At 36.1% G+C, this 15,117-nt stretch overlaps 1 protein-coding gene across 3 annotated transcripts; it reads right to left on the bottom strand.

Annotated features, from left to right (window-relative positions):
• Nucleotides 1–4,255: 4,255 nt before the first annotated feature.
• LOC125646016 (slit homolog 3 protein-like) lies at nt 4,256–13,411 on the bottom strand. 3 transcript variants are annotated; one of them, XM_048872132.2, is made up of 2 exons: nt 13,014–13,411; nt 4,256–7,993 (listed from the first exon to the last, which is right to left on the bottom strand). In XM_048872132.2, the coding sequence occupies exon 2, from the start codon at nt 7,980–7,982 to the stop codon at nt 5,376–5,378; it is 2,607 nt and encodes an 868-aa protein (XP_048728089.2). In that variant the 5' UTR covers nt 7,983–7,993; nt 13,014–13,411; the 3' UTR covers nt 4,256–5,375. The 3 variants fall into 3 exon arrangements, with proteins under 3 accessions (XP_048728089.2, XP_048728092.2, XP_056013869.1); XM_048872135.2 differs by lacking the exon at nt 13,014–13,411 and adding an exon at nt 12,619–12,739; XM_056157894.1 differs by lacking the exon at nt 13,014–13,411 and adding an exon at nt 8,218–9,609.
• Nucleotides 13,412–15,117: the final 1,706 nt, after the last annotated feature.

Genomic DNA, 15,117 nt, shown 5'->3' with positions numbered 1-15,117 from the left:
AAATCAAGTATAAAAGAGTATTTCAGCTTTTTTTGTGTGTGATGTTAAATATATTTTTCCACATCAAACGTAAAGGACTAACTAGTGATAATACTACGTCTACCGTAATGTTCAATGGTACATGGCGTTTTCCAAATGAAAAATTGTTTTTGCAGAATGGGGGAATCGCTTCTCTGGTTTCTGTATTAAACAAATAATTCCAATTTTTTACAGCATCGACACGAATAAAAAATAATTATAATCTGCATCTTGGATAGTAAAACTGGTTTTTTTTAAAGAGGACTACTCCGAAGCGCTAAGTACGGATGTGAATTTTTAACAAATAATAATTATCATCTATGTGTCGCTCCAATCCCTAAAAAGTTGCACAATTTGCGATTTGTGTCATCGTCGCAAGCCACGGCTGAAACGTACACTCCTCTCTCATTTTACCTGATGAAAGGGAAGAGGAGATGCGATTTATATTTGTTTCAGAGAAAAACTCCTTATAAAATTTTACCCAGTCGGTGTTCATGAGAAAGTAATAAGAATTAACACTGTATGCCATATTTATGTAGGGACCCCCTCTCTCTCTCTCTCTCTCTCTCTCTCTCTCTCTCTCTCACACACACACACACACACACACACACACACACACAAACTTTTTCACTTTTATCAAATGAAATGACCTTGAACTACTAGTTCGAAGCTACTATACTATCAGCATAAAACAATTGACTGAAGGACATTACTTAGGAAATACTTAAGTATACAGAAGAGAGAAATGACGAATCGGGAAGAGGTCTATTTTGTTTGAATTAAAAGCACTTAAATGTTAGTTTATTGTTTTACGATCCATTCGAGAATATGTCACTCATTGGAGCTGTTGGTGAAGTGCCACAAAGTTTGACTCATGACAGGTTAAAGGGAAATACAACCCAAAAGATTTTTACGTGATATATGATGGGATTAATCATATGATAAAGATCTGTCATACAATTCTGTTGATATATGGCCTAGTTATGCTTCAGTACTAATTTGAAAACGTAAAAAAATTGAAATTCCCGCGATCTATAGAGGCTGCCATGATGTGCAACTCTTTTGTATTCAAGACCACAAAAATCAATAATTTTGACGTCACACCGTCTGTTCCGGTTTTGATGAGATTCTAAGATCATCCAGAGGTGCTTGGGTTCAGCCCCCCCCCCCTCCCCCCTCCGAATAAGCTACATGAGTTGATTTAATTATTTTTTTCTTGAAAATATTTCTAATGCATGTCAACGTCTTGCATACCCATAAAGTCCAAAATAAGTCTTTAAAAAAATACCCTCACTGGTTATTACATGTATATTAAACTTATAATAACCAGTGGCCTAGGGTTTTTTTTTGGTTTTTTTTAAAATGGGCTTAATTTTGAATTATTTTGGACTTTATGGGTATGCAAGACATTGTTGACATGCATTATAAATATTTTCAACAAAAAATTATTAAATCAACTCATGTAGCTTATTCGCGGGGGGGGGGGGGGGGGGGGGGGGTGAACCCAAGCACCTGCGAGATCATCAAAGATGTGCATGTTGTAAATCTTACGAATAAATAGGTTGATGTCTTCCTGGCAAGCAGTTAATTAGACTAATGCGAAGGGGAGATGTGAAAAAAAAGTTATTTTTCGAAATTCCCGACTCAACCAAGTCATTTGAAAAGGCAAGACTACGTAAACTGTGGATCCATCATTTGCGTAATGGCAAGTTGAGGTTCGAGACATTTGTATGAAGAACGTGTACCGTCTGCCTGGTCTGCGACTCGACTGAACGTCTTCTTTTCTCAATTTCTTCATGCGAAAGAACGGGCTCAAATCTATACGGCTCCAAACTTAACTGTTCGTGACTTGTCATGTTTACAGTGCTTTTATGCAGTGCAGTTATGTTTACGCAAGCTTCACATACACCTCTGTCAACGCTTGGAATCACGTGACAATATAATCACATGATATAAACAATCATTCTCGGTTTCCTTTCCCTTTAAAAGTTCAGGCAACAGGTGATACATCAGGCTCTTTTTCATAGCCAACTGACACTTTAATAAGTGCATATTTACCGTTTAGCTGTTTGTCTTATCGTTTTTTTACAGCCTCTCTTACTTTTGATTCCATGTTTACATTTAAATCTCCACAACATGTATATCCTATACATTCATACGCATTATACGAAGTAGTTCCAAATTTATGATCAGAAAACGGCGTTTTTAAACAATTTACAGTAAGCATCAATTTAATTGCACCAAAAAAATATCATAATATGACTAAATATTTAGTCGAAAACATAAATATTGGATCAAAGAAACATGTAATGCGAGGAGCGCACGGAACTCTGGGTAGAGAATGAGTGCTGCTGATGAAATAAACCGGAATAGACGGTGTGACGTAATAAATTAAACTCCAATGGCCACTCTCTTAGCGGCGGGTAATTTAAAATACATGATAGATTAATATTGATTTAATTGTTAAGCTAGAATTTTTGTAGTTAAAGACTGTCAATTACGATATCAGTAAGTGATACTTTATTCATAAAAGCAACTATGTGGTTAGGGTTGCCTTTCCCTTTAAATTTGACGAGGCCGCCATAATCGGTTATAGAATCCCGGCACAGGTACTGTACATGTAAGTAACTAGTGCGCTCGCTTCACAACCGGTTCATTCAGGAACGAAGGATTATATTTTTCAAAGCGGCATCCTGATTTATTCCAAGAACCACCGAGCAATATCTCGTACTTGTATAACATGAGGATATATCTGACTGAATTTGGGTCAAATTTTCAACGTTAAGTCGCAACATAATGGTGTAAGATTGTGGTTGAACATGTGTAAAAGTAAGCTACATATAGTGCTTTTTCCAAAATTTCTAATATGTCCTGGTTTGGATGTGCCCCGTGGGGAAAGCAAACATTTATTACGGAAAAGTAATTGACTGAACTTGAATCAAGTTTTCCGAATCGATCAGAATCGCTGTTTCGTTGTCGTAGAAATTATGTAAAACGTATTAATTTTCGTGTTTGTAAAGGTAAAAAATACATGTTTATATTTCCGATAAACTCTTTGATATAAAGGAAACCAGCGAGTTGCACGTAAATAAAATTCTACTTAGCGCATTTGTACAGTCACTAATATCACGGTAGTGGAAATAATCACCTCGTCGGAGGAATGCTCAAGAAGAATGCCCTCGATCTCGACATGTTGATCTTTCTAAAAATAAGTTATTGAGACTTTCAACAGATCACTTATAAACTGTCTTTAGTTCTTGATTAAATAGACATCGGATTAAATGATGAATTATGACATTCTCGGTAAATTAAATTAAAGCACGCAATTTGAACGAATTTTATTGAAGCATTGTAATCAACTGACCGTATCAACAAATTGAATACCGCGCGAACTTTTCAAACCCAACCCGAACAATGTTCACCAATATCCTACTGCTGAGAAAAATCTAGGCATTTGATTGGACGACAAGCCGGGAAAATGAAGCCATGTACCCTGCCAAGAATAGATTGGATACAAAATGGCTTCGATAGATCTATATTTTTAACTGCTTCGTAAAGTAGATATTATCGATCGCTCTGCAGTCGGACATATTCGTTTTCTGGATTCCTGGCAGGGTACAGAGGCTCACATTCCGACAAAGTATATATTCTCCCTCGCCTAATGGCTCAGAAGAATATAAACTTTGACAGGGAATGCGAGTCCCTATACTCTACCAATAATCCATATAACTAATATAAGGCACATAAGTGCACATTAATTAACTGGCTGTTCATGTGCATCTAGGCTGGTGGTTGAACTGCCTGTCATCATTGTGTAATGGTACGTTGGGTGCTTGGAAATACAGACTATTAATTTCTTCAATACTTGAAGATTCTTCTGGTATATTGCACATTTTTGTAATAACTCATTATCGGAATCTATCCATCTCTTCAAAGATTAGATTAAACTCCACAATTTCATTTATTGTATTCATGACGTACATTCAGAATGCTTCAAAGTTTAAGTACTGTGTACATGTAATAACATTGACAGTACATGTATACGCTTTCTGTTCATCAGGTTTGAATTTTTTAGCATTAAAAAAGTCTCACTTTTCAATTGCAGTAGAAAGGGAAATACATAATGAATGGGTTTTTTTTAAAAATAATTATTTTTGATTGCTGTTGTAGAAATATAATCCACACAAATGTCACGAAAAGTTATCCTCATCTGTCCTCCCAACTCCATATACGACAATGAATTTTGTCATGATTTATTGACCATAAGACGAACTAAAACAACCACCACATCAATGAAATAGCCACAGCATACACCATTACATGTAATAAATAAGTCATAATTTGTAATGTTCATGTCATATGATACAATTAACAATTAATCACATATCACGATATATCCATGGGATACATGTATCAGACCAATTCAAACACAAAATGAACAATCTACTAAATTCTTAAATTTATATACATGTAGAATGTGCAGTCTTTCCTTCCGGACACATTGGCTACCCTAGCCTACAAAAGTTTATAGAAAGTCTGCGTCAGAATAAATAGCTTGTTAAGCGCCATGTCCACTTTGAATTTTCATATCAAGAAGCATGATTTATATAGGAAAGTTTTTTTCAAAACATATAGTGGGTCTTGAATCCCCCCTTTTTTGCAAAAAGTGGAAGTAGTTTTTGTTTAACCCTTTCTATTCAACAATTTAAAAAAAAAAAATGGAGAGCTGAGCCACTGAACAAAATATTCCTTTGTTTTCTATGCATTTTAATGTCTTATTGGTACATGGGCATCTTAATATTAGACTTTAAATGCACAACCTTGATATGTAAGAAGTTATTGAATGATAATCTGATAATTATGCAATCCTTTGAGATACAAAATGGACAATTTTTGCCAAGTTGACACTTTTTAATGCAGTCTTAATTGACCGACTGTGGGCATTCAGTCCGACCTCTTAGCCCATCTTCCTTTCATTCTTCAAAAATGTGATCAGTTAAGGTTAGCCGTCGTGAAAACATTTGTATGTATTCATCTTCCATCATGTATTTAGGTTAGTCATTAATGTACATTTTAAAAAAGTGTAATATTTAACAAATTGCGAAAATAATTTTACTCCTAAGTTGTAAGACGTTTCGGCAAATTGGTACTTGGTCTCTCAAAAGTGGCGTTGCATTAAGTAGTGTAGATTTTATTCCTTATAAAACAACGGATTGAGATGAAGCTTGAACATAGTGCCTGCAATGAAACATTATGCTTCCGCTTGTTGATTTAAAGTCATGTGATGTCGAAAAAAAATGTTTTTTTGTCAAGGAGAAAACTGAACCATACACTACAGACATACTGCGCTCAGTCTTTTAAGCTTCGTCTTCATACTCAAGGATAGGGTCTTCCAACTTTTCTTTCATTTTCGCCATGAAAACCTTTCTGTAAATGGCTTTGTCTCTCCATTCAACATTATCACCTATGATGAATGTGGAGTGCAGAAGTCGCGGTATATCTGATATAGACAATTTGTCTTTTGTAACAACAATGATATCGTGGAGTGAATCTCTTTTTAATATCAGAGTTTCGAATATAAGAATGTTCATCAGGTGGTCACTTGTGGTATTTTTCGTAATAACGATGATGATTTTCCTGCTCTTTTCCATAACATTCATCATTGTATCTAATTTCAAAGCACTTCCCAGGGTGTCACGATCGTCAAAATAAATTTTGTATGCACCCTGGTTATCATCATCTTCGGTTCCTCTATCAAAGTTATGCAAAATATTCTCCTGAATCCACACGGAATCCTCCTGCATTTCTGAATAAACGATACAAGCATCGTACTCCCAGTGCAGTATTTCTTCGTAACCTTTACGTCGTATCGAACACAGACGTTTCTTTATCAAAAACCAGAGAAATATAATGTACAGACGATACCAATACATGGCAAAAGCAATCGCAAAAGTTAGTCCTGTTACACCAAGTACAATTCCAATAGTGGTCGTAAGGGCGACGAGATTGCATTCGATCTTTGTTTCATCGAATGACAGAAGGGGTTTGCCTTTCCACTCTAAAGGCGAATTGCATTGATATTTTTCCACGCTTGAAATAGTTGTATTGGTACTTCTAATCCACTTTCGAAACCAGCGTAGATCGCACGTGCATGCGAAAGGATTATTTGTGAAGTTAACAGTTTTTAATGATTGCATTCCTTTCATGGTTTCTTCACCGATGATTGCAATCCTGTTATTTGAAAGATCCAAATAATGAAGAGAACTAGAGAGTGATAAACTGTTCCCTTTCCATCCGGATATCCAGTTATCCCTTAATGATAAAGTCTCAAGACTGTCCATGTCTCGAAATAAGCTAGAGGGAAAAGTGTGTATTTGATTGCTTGATAGATCAAGAAATTTCAGATGTTTTAAACCCGTGAATAATTTACCCTCGTTATCATCTAGAAAATATTTTCCAAGTCTATTGCCTTGAAGTTTTAACGTCTGCATAGATTTGTTAAGTTTAGCAAACAAGGTCACCGGAAGAAAGGAACAGTCATTGTCAGCTAGATTTAGATATTCCAATGATATCATAGAGGAAAAGGTGTCAGTTGAGTTTTGAATCATTTTCAAATTGTTTTCTTGGAGTTCTAGTGATACCAGACTAGACAGCGGCGCAAATAAACGTTTGGGAAGAGTATTTATCCGATTTCCATACAATTGCAAATCTTTCAAATTGTGTAGTCCAACAAATGCACCTTGAAAGAGAGTCAGGATTTTGTTATGGCCCAAATAAAGACGTCTCAAAGATCCTAAATTTGAAAAGGAGTTGGTTTTTAAAACATCAACTTGATTTCCAGTCATGTAAAGGTAAAGCAAACTTTTAGGAAGATTTCTCGGCACAGATTGAACATAATTATTAGTCAGTAAAAGATTATTCAGATTTTTTAGACCATCAAAAGCATTTTCATGGATAAAACGAATGCCGCAATTGCTGATTTCTAAAGATCTTAACTGGGTCAGTGTTTTGAAACCATATGGTGGGATATTATTAATTTCGTTAAAACTCATATCAAGTGTTGAAAGATTCGCGTTTTTTAGCAACGGAAACGAGGATGATGGCATAAGTCCATTAAACTGTAAACCAGGAATGCTAAGAGAGGTTAGGGGTGCGCCAAGTAATCCGGATAAGGCTTTATATAATTCATCGTCCGTCAATGGATTCCAACCTAATTTGAGGGACTGTAAAGCTGAAAGTGGCAGAAAACTTTCATTGGAAATCTTTGTAATATTGTTGCGTGCAAGTTCCAATTTTCTTATTTTGCTGTATTTCAAATTACTGAAGACATCTTTGTCCAAGTTGCTAATTTTGTTGTTGCTCATGCCAATTGTTGTCATGTTAAGCATGGTCCTGAAGAAATGAGGAAACGTCCCATTCTGTATTTCATTTCCCTCCATTATCAACATTTCTAGAACATCTAGATTTCGTAGGTTTGGGATATTCTTTAGTTTATTACTTCCCAGGTGTAAAAATTTCAAAGTCGTTCCATCGAACGAATTAGGATGCAACTGACTCAATTTGTTATTTATCAGAGTTACATTAACAAGTGCTGATAAATTGTAAAATGCACCGGCTTCTGTGACATTTATCTTATTGTTTTCCAGTCGAATGCTTTGAATGTTCGGAATACACTCACCCGTAAATGTGTGAGACGGAATCGAACTTATTTTGTTGTTTTGAAGCTGTATTTCGACAAGGTTAGGTAGAGTGCAGAAGTCATCCCTGCTGATTTCTTCAATATGATTCTGACTAAGGATCAGTCGTTCTATAGACATGGGTAGATTCCGTGGTACTCGTTCAAGTTTCTTTCCATGACAGTTGACAATGGCTTTGTGACATGTACATCGTGATGGACAGCCCTGTCCAGTAACACAGAGAAACTGTCCAAAGATTAGCGCTACGTAGAACACTACACCAGACATGACCGCAAGATCTGAAAAAAAAACACGTTAGTTTGAAGAATTGGATTCCCACATGACGTTAAGAACATTTTATACTAAGCGACTGTTACTCCTTCTCCACATGTGACACTTACTTTACAGCTAGAATGCAAGTACATTTACAAACGCTTTTGTTACACACACACACACACACACTATTCTTTTATATAAAATCCATCCATTCGATCCTAATTTACCTCGTACTTATTTACTACACCTGGTTTTTTCTTCGTCTAATCTATGTTCCATTGATATCGCGAAGTCAGTATAGTAGCGAGACATAGGTGACCTAAATGGAGATAAATGTTATGATCTATAGAGACGTTTCACAGACGTCACTACAGGAATTGTCGAGAATGGTATACTAGATATTTGTAATTTCAAATATACATACAGATCTAGTGGCCATAATTTCTTTCATTGCAGATTTGCAATTGTGAAAGAAGTTTGCACCTGAGTTTTGTATTTTTTTTTTTTTGGGGGGGGGGTTTTTTGGTTTTTGTTGTTGTTTTTTGGTTTGTTTGTTTTTTTTTTGTTTTTTTTTTCTTTTGTTTTTTTTTGGTAGTTTTGTATATTGTTGGAAATATTTTTTTTTATATTTCTGCATTGAAGAGGAAACTCGGGTCATAGTGCTTGTTATTCAGCTAAATTGTGTTAAACTTGAACCTATTTGCACTAACATATAATTTTCTAAAAGATTTATTCGCATAAACTAGTTTTGTCTGTTGGTGTCAGCACATCATGAGGAATACAAATTAACACACACTCATGTCTTCTAAAAATAAGATATTAAGAAGTTTAATGCTGGTGGATTGAAAATGAATAATGGCATTTTTGCACATAAAGATACTGAAGAATATTATACAGAAGTTGAGAGTTCAAAAGAACACACTAGGAGAATTATCGGATTGTTTTTTTTTTCAAATTGCAAAAATGTTGCATTTTTAAAGTCTTGTCTCAAAATTCAAGATGGAGGTTAGGAAAAAAAGTTAAACTATTGGTCCAAATAGAGTTTAAACTGTTGCCCCAAATACTAAATTTTCAGACCGGTCGCGGTAGCTCAGTGGTAAAGCGTTCACAATCGTAACCGGAAGGTCGTAAGTTCGAACCCCATTTGTGCCATGGCTGCATCAAACCTACGACGTAAACATAGGTAGTGAATGACCAAACGCTCAGCATTTAGAAGTGAGAATCACGGGTCTTTCGGATATATATTAAAATGGAGGTCCCGTGTCGTGACAGGCGTTGACACGTTAAAGGACCTTCACTGCTACGGCCATAAGCACTAAACATAGCCCCAAATTTGTGGTACTTCACTTACAAGTGGTGACGTCTCGATATGAGTGAAAATTTCTTGACGGGACGTAAAACAAAACAAACAAACTCATACAAAACTTCGGGTAAACTGATATCTAGACGATTTTAAAAATCGGTGATCTGTTATTGAATTAACGAATTTACTTGTACCATCAATTAAAATTGTGAAAAACACATCTATAGGAGTATAAATGTTGACAGTATTTGAGATGAACCAGAAACTGTAAAATCGAAACGATTCAGAGCTTAAAAAGTCTTCCACAACAGAGTGTAATCCTTTCCAAACCCTTTCAAAATTTGAATTGACATTAAAATTTCCAGTTGGATAGGTTTAAGTAAGAAATTTAGTGTACAGATATGATATGTATAGACCAATAAATATAAGTATTGATTCGGCACCTACACAGTTGTATACCATCCTGTACTATTAATGTCACAAAGTATAGTTGCAGATCTTGCTGCAGATCTGTAGCTCTCTGGAAAAATATTGGGACAATGGAGAGAGCTACAGATCCAACCCTTATAAAATCCTTCGATTTACGGCGCAGACACAGAATGAGCACGGCTGAGGCCTTGTATCATTGAATTCTTGCATCACCGTCTCAACAATTTGATATTGAAAATATTCCTAACATTTTTTTCCACTATACTTGTGTTCAAGCATACCTTCAAACATTCATTAAAGCCCCATGCAACCCAAAAACTCACACCTTCAAATTGATATACATGTAACTAGACTGACTTCATTGGTCGCTAGTCCTTTATCAATTTTGTTTTATTCCGACACCCTTTAGTCAATTATTAGAGAGGTCTGAAAAGTGGCCCCTCCCTTAGGAGACCCCAGATGGTACCCCTACAGCCCAAACTAAGGGCGGAAAATGAGTCCTTTTCTGCATACTCCTTTTGTGGACTCTTCAAAGATTAAGTTGCTATTAACATTCAGTATCACACTATGATTTAACGTTAGGAACATTTAGGTGAGCGCAATTGCCTTCAAATATGAAACTTGATAATTAAGAATATGTTTATTAATTGTTTGAAAAATTATTAATCTTGATTTACACTGTATCATGTGTTACTTTTTAGTATTCCGTCTGAGTACTCTCAGTACTTTGATGAAATTTCGTATTGGCTACTAACTTCTACGGCCTTATTGGCTGCTGCTTCGTGGCTGCTAGCTTCAGCCTAGTGTTGATGTAGTCATGTTACAATGTAGGTAGCCGGTCAAATCCATCCAGGTAAATCGAAGGTTTTTATAAGGATCTGTATCTCTTTTATCTCTGTCCCAATCCCCAGAGAGCTACAGCTGTGCAGTTAATATGACCATTACCAGATAAAGTAACAGAGAGCTACAGCTGTGCAGTTAATATGACCATTACCAGATAAAGTAACAGAGAGCTACAGCTGTGCAGTTAATATGACCATTACCAGATAAAGTAACAGAGAGCTACAGCTGTGCAGTTAATATGACCATTACCAGATAAAGTAACAGAGAGCTACAGCTGTGCAGTTAATATGACCATTACCAGATAAAGTAACAGAGAGCTACAGCTGTGCAGTTAATATGACCATTACCAGATAAAGTAACAGAGAGCTACAGCTGTGCAGTTAATATGACCATTACCAGATAAAGTAACAGAGAGCTACAGATGTGCAGTTAATATGACCATTACCAGATAAAGTAACAGAGAGCTACAGATGTGCAGTTAATATGACCATTACCAGATAAAGTAACAGAGAGCTACAGCTGTGCAGTTAATATGACCATTACCAGATAAAGTAACAGAGAGCTACAGATGTGCAGTTAATATGACCATTACCAGATAAAGTAACAGAGAGCTACAGATGTGCAGTTAATATGACCATTACCAGATAAAGTAACAGAGAGCTACAGATGTGCAGTTAATATGACCATTACCAGATAAAGTAACTTGATAATGAAGTCACCCATCTTGGGTATGCGCCTATCAAAATCTCCTCATGCGAGTAAGCGAATGGACAAGAACGACGAGGCGAAGGCGAGAGTGCGAAAACGAAGGAGCGATATTGTTTTCCTCGCCTTTAATTGCTCCTTCGCCCTCGCAACATCAAATCTTCGCTTCAACGCCCTAACATTTTCGCTCCTTCACTCTAACACTTATTCTTCTTCGCCTTGCACTTTTACATATTCGCCCTAAACGCGGGAAAGACAAAAGAGTGGTTTGATCAAAACACCAAAAAGAATGGTAGTTGTAAGATACTGTATGGCATTTCTTGATATGCTACGAGTTGAGATTGAATGATATAATATTGTGATATAGGAAAGGAGAACATTTGTGGCTGGACCGGGAATTGAACCTGGATCTCTTGCATGGTTAGTCAGGTGCTCTAACCACAGAGCTGCCATGGTCCATATAGCCCTAACTACTACAATATGATATATGGAGAGCCATGCTATGAAAAATGTGAAGACAACGAACAATGATCAATCTAATAAATCCTATAGAAATACAACATCGAGAATCGGCCAAACACGGACCCTTGGAAACACCAGTGATATCAGGTGTTCTGGAAAGGCGGATTTTATCTTTGGAACAAATGTACAAATACTCTCTTGAAACTCTTTAACAAAGAAGTCCAGATACTGTATAGCTGCATGGACGAAATATAGCCAAAATTCTCTCATTTCCAGGCGGCTATCTGTTGTTTCTGCGAAGAAAATGGACATGTTCTGCGCTTCTGCAGACAAGAGAGGAAAATTGAGAACTGGAGCTGTGGTGAGGTAGGACATACAACCAAATTGTGTTAGTAGTACATGCAGTTCATGACAACGAATGTTTAGCTGTTCAATTTCTGTCAAACTCTAATTCCTTTCCTTTATTTAACAATGTTTGCAATGAATATGCAGCAAATGCTTTGGTAAGCATTTGCTAATTTGTATAATGAAGGAAGATTTTTCAAACACCACATAAACCTAGATAATCCAAAGACTGGTTCAATATTCACTTGAAAAAAAAAATGCCAAATTCAAAATGTCTTCAATTATATCTATCAATAATTCAAACTTCCATAAATGACAATAGAAACAGCTTATTTGGTTGAATTGAAAAAGCTAGTGTTTTCGAACTTTAAATATTTGTCATCTCACTCCCAAATGAAATGAAAGAAAATTCGTCTTCATTCCAAACAGTCTTTCAATATTTTTATATAAGTTGTGTGTGTGTGTGTGTGTGTGTGTGTGTGTGTGTAGGAGAGAGAGAGAGAGAGAGAGAGAGAGAGAGAGAGAGAGAGAGAGAGAGACCAACAACATTCTTATACCCACAGTATGTCTGATCTTTGTCATTGTAACTCTCCGAACAAACAAAACTTGAAAACAATCGTGTTTGTCCTAATCCTCCTCCCCGAAGTTCTGCAGCTAAGCAAGGTCAAGAGAGAAATTCTATAATAAAAGCACCAAAATGGCCCAACGACACGATCAATTTTCAGGACAAAGAAGTTAAAAAGAAAGTGGGGAAGAAACAAATCAATAAAAACAGCAGTATATCGCTAATCTAAACCAAGTTTCACAACACTAGTAAAGGTTATTCTAGATTAGAAATAGTGTTGATGTTTTACTTGACAAATCACAACACTTATATAAAAATTCATAAGATCTATAATGTTTAGTTTTGCCTAGATCTTAAACCAGCTCATCTGACAATATTCTTCAATATTTACCTTCAACTTCTTGAAATCTGTGTATCCTACTTTCACTTTCAAACAGTCAAATATTCAGTACAGTATTTCGGTTTTGATAACACGCTTTGCCTTTATCAAATTATAATTTATAGGCCTAATGTTCTACGCTCCATGCATCCGTGCCCGATATAATCATATTTACACTTCGTTAAATATCCATACTTATTCCACCCTGATTTTAAAAAAGCATTAAAAAGACATTAAAACATTTTTCACAATGCCAGTCGTATAAAAGACATACATAATCCACACAAACGGATGAGAAGGTGCCGGTGAACAAAGTTTCGATTTTCACCCGTATAGAATTCACTGTGTACAACCCCACATTTGCCGAATATTGTTGAAGTGTTCACCTGTTTAGAGCTAGTACGATCTGCAAGGTGAGAAACGAGTAAGAGTACGCGGGGCATCACTGTGTTCCGTCGTATATTGATATAAGATTAGTTAGATTTTTATAGCTGTAACAAGCTAAATATGTCAACTAAAATTATCTAATAAAACACGCTTCGAATTCCGTACCCCCAAATATGGGGTTGTACACGGTGGAATTGTCCCCCGGGAAAACGGGTTCTGGTTAGACTCCCCCCCCCCCCTCCCCCAGAAAAATGGACCTAAAATAGAATTTCCCTTAGCAAGAATTCACCCGAACTCACCCATCCCCTAGGAAAAATAGCCCCGGTATAGCATCCCCCATGCTTCCCCCTTCTTCTGTTTTAGCAATCGGAACATCACTCGGCCTTTTCCGGGGTATTCCCTGAAAAGGTTGGGTGATTTTCCGATTGCTATTTTAGCTATACGCAAGATCGCGACTACTTTTTCTGTCTTGGTTTTAAATTTTACTTTCCCCTTTCAAAGTCTCGCGAGACCCAGAGTATGCGAGAATTTGGGCATGTTGGTAAATAGTACCAGTTCTGCAACTTTTATCGTGATCGATTCACCCGATTTTAACAATGGTGTACTATCATTGCATTGCAGTATACTGTAGTAATGATTCAAGAAAGAAGCATAATACGCAGAAATATCCACAACTGATAGATTTTAACGGAAATGTGGTGGATTTTTTCCCCACTGCTGTCAGCCAGGAAATTCCCAAAGCTGAAAAGAGCTTGCGTCAAAATATATAGCTTCGCGAGCTAAATTCAGAAGTTCATTTTTCCTGTATCCAGACGTTTTTACACACCTTTCATATAAAAATGCTTTTAATTGTGGAAAGCACATGGAGGTTAAATCGTCTTCCGATGCCATTGTTTTGAATAAATAAAAAATGCCCAAGATCGACACGCTTTTCCAGACTTCTTTACAAGAGAGTTCCGCTAACTCGGTATTTACGATCTTGCGTATTATATCCATCGTTTCTTGCTCTATTACAAGAATGTACAAAATTAATAACGTCAATGTACAATGGTAAAATGTGCCTTTGTTGACTTTTTCAATTGATATATCAAGCTGAGAATATGTATGTAGTCTTGAAAACAAATTCGATGTAAATTGATCGATTTACTTGACAAATTCGTAAACTACTATATCTTTTATTTTTCAGAAGATTTGGAGCTGATAACTTTACCCCATGCATTTAAGTCGACTTCTTACAAATATATTTTAAATATATAATTGATGGATATTAGTAATATTTTAAGTTAATTGGTGCAACATCAATTGATACTCCAGAACTACAAGATGTAACCCCATCCCCACCCCCAAATATTTGAACTTTTTCAAATAAATATTTACGCCGATTCCCATAGCATACCTTATTCCTATGTTCTTCAATGAGTGTAACAAGCTTATATATATATATATATATATATATATATATTGCTACAATTTATGTAGCTCCGTGAGGCCACGTCGAGCACTCTAGAAGATTATATCGGAGATTTATCCCACTATATATATATATATATATATAGTTGATGCCAAGTGGAATGCTTGTCGGGATTCAATAAGGATATTTTCCAACCCGCAGAAATTGTAATTCTACCTTGGCTGCACCTTACCCGTTACCAACTGCAAAGCAGAAAGGTCCTTTTAATTTCAACACGTATATAGATGTACTTACGTTCCACAATGGGCAAGGAGAGAC

Source organism: Ostrea edulis, chromosome 1 (genome assembly GCF_947568905.1).
Source record: "Ostrea edulis chromosome 1, xbOstEdul1.1, whole genome shotgun sequence".
NCBI lineage: Eukaryota > Metazoa > Mollusca > Bivalvia > Ostreida > Ostreidae > Ostrea > Ostrea edulis.
This window is presented reverse-complemented; position numbering and strand designations above follow the sequence as displayed.